The sequence below is a fragment of the Austrofundulus limnaeus genome, unplaced genomic scaffold (genome assembly GCF_001266775.1).
Source record: "Austrofundulus limnaeus strain Quisiro unplaced genomic scaffold, Austrofundulus_limnaeus-1.0 Scaffold93, whole genome shotgun sequence".
NCBI classification, from domain to species: Eukaryota; Metazoa; Chordata; class Actinopteri; order Cyprinodontiformes; family Rivulidae; genus Austrofundulus; species Austrofundulus limnaeus.
The window spans coordinates 1663322-1668647 of record NW_013952495.1 but is presented as its reverse complement, the minus strand read 5'-3'; the positions used below and the strand labels follow the sequence as shown (position 1 = coordinate 1668647).

At 43.6% G+C, this 5326-nt stretch overlaps 1 protein-coding gene across 2 annotated transcripts in view; it reads left to right on the top strand.

The window, feature by feature from the left end:
- Nucleotides 1-5326, top strand: part of zgc:158689 (brain-specific angiogenesis inhibitor 1-associated protein 2) — a 15774-nt gene that overhangs the window by 6765 nt on the left and 3683 nt on the right. The window contains exons 7-14 of one of the 2 annotated variants that reach the window (XM_014012710.1): nucleotides 775-912; nucleotides 1203-1355; nucleotides 1699-1875; nucleotides 2823-3450; nucleotides 3619-3820; nucleotides 3952-4014; nucleotides 4207-4378; nucleotides 4456-4496. In XM_014012710.1, coding sequence (XP_013868164.1) covers nucleotides 775-912; nucleotides 1203-1355; nucleotides 1699-1875; nucleotides 2823-3450; nucleotides 3619-3820; nucleotides 3952-4014; nucleotides 4207-4378; nucleotides 4456-4496 — 1574 coding nt within the window. The remainder of the gene's footprint in view (nucleotides 1-774; nucleotides 913-1202; nucleotides 1356-1698; nucleotides 1876-2822; nucleotides 3451-3618; nucleotides 3821-3951; nucleotides 4015-4206; nucleotides 4379-4455; nucleotides 4497-5326) is intronic. The other variant, XM_014012711.1, reaches the window with a different exon arrangement.

The window sequence follows — 5326 nt, the reverse complement described above, 5'->3', positions numbered from 1 at the left end:
AAATTCACGTGTGTCCAGACCTGACGTATAGCGCTGCGGCTTCTGAATAAATGAAAATGATTTAACACAGTTGTTTGTACTTTTAGCAGCTCTTTTTATTCCACAGCTGACCTGCTAAAAATGACAGATTAGGAAACACAGCCTTATATGGTGTTTTTGGGGTGGTAATTATGCTAATCTCCTCTCGCGTGCACGAGCAGCTGGATACGAACAGGTGGAATTTACGCAGCTCATTTACACACTTTTCCTGCAGATAGAAGAGTTTGTTGAATCTGACGTGACATGTTCGTACGAACCCTTTGTACGAACAAAAGTAAGAGAAATTTATGACAAGAATACGAACATGTTCTTGCATGAGGCTCAATAAGATTTGGTGAAAATGCTTATACTCATATTTTTATGGGGGCTCTTTCTGAGGAATTATTTAATGCTTTGTGGTTAAAATTTGTTTGTTGTAGGTGTTTTAAATCCTAATATCTTGTCTGCTGATCAGACAGATTTGAGGTGGAGGTCTTGCATCATTGAGCAGCAAAATGAGAAGAATTAAAAATAAAATTATTGAGGAGCAACAGGATCAACCAGAGCATCTAAAGAAAGTGAAAAAATGTTTTGTCGCCAAAATATTTGTTGCTACTAATTACTTTAGCACAGGGGATTTTCTTTTCAAGATTTTCCTCAAAGATGCCTTTGAACTTCAGGGATGTCAGTAACTCTAACAAGGCCTCTTCGTTCTAAATATTAGTTTTATTGTTTGTTTGTTTGTGTCCATCTCAGTCGACTCTAAAGAAGTACCAGAGTGAGCGAAGGTCTAAATCGGAGTCTATTGAGCGTTGCCAGTCCCAGCTGAAGAAGCTCCGCAGGAAGAGCCAGGGCAGCAGGCACCCAAACAAGTACGGTGACCGGGAGATGCAGGTGAGGAAAGATTTAGTTCATAAGCTGCAAAATAAATATATATGACAAATAAATCAGTTATAAATATTTCTTCGTACTGTTGCAGATTAAACCACAGAGTTGTGTAAGTGTTTGTGTGAGAAAGAAAAAGAAATTAGAGAAAAATTGGATTTAGCTGAAACTTAGTGGGTAAGGTTTGTCGCATTCATGTTGTTACCATTAGGGTCACATTGTTTTTAAGTACCAACAGGGAGATCTGTGGAAGCACGTGTTGCAGTTAGACATGATAATATATATTTTTTTCCTTTCAGTTTGTGGAGCTGATGAGTCGTCGCCAAGGTGAGCTGGACGCGCTGGTTGCCACAGGTTACAAGTCTGCACTCACCGAGGAGAGGAGACGATACTGCTTCCTGGTGGACAGACAGTGCTGCGTCACCAAACTGCTCATAAACTACCACTCCAAGGTGATCCGTCTGATTTTATACACCTGTGGGTCATTTTCTATCATTGAACAATGAAATCATTTATAGATAAGAAGTATTTTTTGTGTCATAATCCTTAGGTTTCTGTGCTAAAATTATTTGAAAATTTGAAATTAGGACACAGGTAAGTGGTAGAATATGGAGTTTCAGTAGAATCCATCCAGTTTTCATGAGATATTTTGCCAACAGACAGACAAATGATACCTTAATAAATGCACTTTTATTTCTTGGGTAACTATTAATTAAATTGACATGAAATATAATAATGCTTTTGCATTTTTGTAACAGATTGTCATTTTGTTTTGTTCTTTTGAATGTGATCCAGGTAAGAGAGCTTCTGTCTCAGAAACTGTCTTCTTGGCAGCAGTCGTGCTCTCAACCGACAAAGCTGCCAGAGCGCGCGCTCAACCTACTGCGTCACACGGCGCCGCAAAGCCCAGGGGCTGCTGGGATAGCAGAGGTCCTCCGTCACGCCAAGCTGGGCTCCGCTCAGCCAGATCAGGTAACAAATCCAGTCAAGAGCCACCTGAACATTTAGATTTCTGTCATGTTTCAATTACAAACAAACTGGGGGCAGCTGTGGCGGAGTGGTTAGGGGAGTCGTCCTGGAACTGGAAGGTCGCTGGTTCGATCCCCCGTCCAGCCACCTCAGTCGTTGTGTCCTTGGGCAAGACACTTCACCCACCTTGGTTGTCAGAGTGTCCGGTGGCAGCCTCGCTTCTGTCAGTGTGCCCCAGAGCAGCTGTGGCTACAGTGTAGTGTGTGAATGTGAATGTGAGTGTGAATGGGTGAATGTCTGTTAGTGTAAAGCGCTTTGGGGTCCGGAGGGACTTGATAAGCACTCTATAAGTTCAGTACCATTTACCATTTACAAGCAAAAACTTAGAATGATAAATCTTAAATGTTTTTATCATAGGTCTAGTTTGATCACTCTTTATATATTTTATATAAGTTGTAAAAAGTCTTAAATCATTGTTTAAAGTCGTAGCTATGAAGTCCCCTTCCTAAATTTGCTTCAAAGGTTTGCTCATCCAGTTTAACCGTGTTCCAGTTTGTTCTCCAAGTTCAAGGATCTGCAACCTGCAGCTCTTTGACCCTCTGCAGCGACTCTTTGAATCTTTGACCAAAGCTTTTGGTTTTTATACCCACAACAGAAAAGGCTAGCTTTAGCAGTTCTCCAGTCAATAAGACAGAGTGAAACATGTTGATTAAATCATGCTAACCTAGACCCCTGTTGTGGCTGGATTTACTTGTTGTGCTCAGTAATCAGGCTAATGTGATCAGAACAAGATGATAACGATGTATTTCTCTACGGTTCTTGCATTAAAACACTGTAGATTCATGTTTATTATTAGAGCTTGTAAGAGAGACGTGGTGAGATTTAAACTCTGCACACCTCTGAAAATATTTGACACTCCATATCTAGTCTTATTAATATTGTCGTTGCAGAAGCTCTCTGTCCAGGAAGTCCCTCCACTGTTGAATGGCGAGTCGAGTCGCTCCCAGCAGCAGCGCTCGCTCCCCTCGTCTTCCTCCTCCCACAGCGACTCTGGTCCTCCTCAGGGCTCCCCTCAGGCTTTCCGCTCTGGGTCCTCCACTGCCGGAGCTGCAGGAGGTTCATCCAGAGGGACGTCTCCTCAGCACACCAGCACGCTCCTCAGCGCATCAGCCAGCCCCCTCCCCGACGAGAGCGCCAGTCCGGCAGGGTCCACTGCCACCACGTCCAGCAGCTGCACCCAGCAGGGCTTGCTCCTCCTGGCCACGACCAGCCTCTCCCCAAGCCTCATCCCATCCACCGTGATGTCGCTCAGCCAGATCTCGGCAACCAGCAGCTCCTCGCAGGGCATGACTCTCCCCATCCCTCACAGTGCCCCCCACAGTCCCCCGCTGTCCCACAGCGCTCCTCTCTCCAGGGCCATGACCCCCGTGCAGCTGCTGCACCAACAGGTGGGACCAGGAGGGAGCAACACTTTGTCTCACAACCCCTGGCTGCTGAAGGCTGGAGACATGTCTGCCACCGCTACGCTGCCGCTGCCGAGGAGGCCTGTCAGTGAAATTAGACTGGGGGGCTTTCAGGGTGAGAGTGGTACCGGTTTCATTTTCAGCCTTCCCAATCCTGCGTCAGTTTGCGCATCATGAAATTTACAAAAAACGTGTAACTCCCTTCCTTCTGATCAAAAGATGATCTTTATCTGTAACTCTGGCATTAAAGGCACTGGACTTTAAATTTTCCTCTTCCTCGCAGGATCCAGTCTCCCCAGGATGCTGCCTTTATCTGGACACACCCGGGTGGAGGCCATGTTTTCCCACACTCCTGGAGCATCGGAGGGTGGAAACGTGATGGGCGGGGCTTGCCTACTTCACTTCCTACCTGGCGACCACATCACCCTGCTGATCTCTGAGCCCAGAGACGGGTGGCACTACGGTCAAAATGAACGGACCGGACGGTACAGTTTATTTATTGTTTTAGTTTGAATACTGAGGACTTTAGAAAAAGACTGAAAATTATAAATGACGTGAGTATCTTTTGTCTGTTTGGTTAAATTGTCTTCAAGTGCTGTGAAATGTTTCCTTACAGGAAAGGCTGGTTCCCTTTCTCCTACACTCAACCACAACACGGCAAGATGGATCAGCTGGAGGGGTGATAAGATAAAGAATTGATTACATTTATTTAATCAAGTTTATCAACAATATGTTGATCTTAAATATTTATTCAGGCCTTCCTTTGTTTTTTGCTAATAGGGTAGTTGGTTTGTTCTTCCAAAATCAACATTTCTCTCATGTCATCTATTTTTTTTTCTGTTATGTCTGTGTCTCTGACCTTCTCCCCCAGCAGCTCTCTCTTCCTATCTAAGACCAACAGCACCAGCACCGGACAGCTCGACAAGCTGGTGTCCGCAGGACTCCCGGCCCTGACCCCCGAGTCCAAGGAGGATCGCTCGCTTCCTCCCCAGAGGGTCAGCACCTTCCGCCCACGCCCCTACAGCATGGCCGACAGCAACAAGGTCAGAAACTGGAAACCTGTGGGAAGTAGGTGGAGAGTTGGAGATACAAACTGATCCTCCGCTCCTCTGTGTTTCAGATCACATCAGATTTAACTTCCTCCCCACCCTCGCCCACCAGGTAGGAGCCACTCCTCCCGTTTAGACGTAAAATAAAGCTTAAACTAAAATGATAAGTAATGGAGTCATGAATGTAAATGTTGTGTCATCTCATATGAGATTGGTCAGCGCTCAGAGAATGTGCTGAGGATGACTCTCAGCTACTACCAAAACTGATTAACTGTTAACTGAGTTTTAGGTGTTTTTTGTGCTTAAGATTGATTAGTTTTAACAACCATCTTGACTTGAGTTGATTTGGAGTTAACTGGCTGTAGATCAGGGTCTTTAAAAGACCTTCAGTATGTACAGATTTACTAATTCAGGTGTGAAAATGCCCTAAATTGTGTTCTTAAATTGTACATTTGTTCATGCATTGCTTCTTAGGCCAGATTATTTTTTAAATTCCCTGTCTGTGTTAATTCATTCTGTGTGTTTGTAGCTCTGTCTGATTACAGATGTTATGGTGTAACAAACTACAACTCCCAACATGCATCAGTTATATCCAAAGAAATTTAATGGGAGACATTCAAACATTGCTCACAAAAAATATGACATCTCTGCTCCTGTTGTTGTATTTGAATGAAAGGAGAAAAAAAGAAGAAAAAATACTATTTTTAATGATTGCTTTTTTGTTTATTTTTGGTTTTATATTTGAATCATAATGATTTTTAAAAGGTCTTAAGTTTACTTGAAACTTGCAGAAACCTTGTCCAGTCCTTGTACATCCAGTGATTACTTTCTGGGAGTTTTATTAGATAGTTTTTTTTTTTTTTTTTTTTTGGTGGTTTATTCTGCTAACACCACAAATGAGCGCTCATGCACACACACACACACACACACACACACACACAC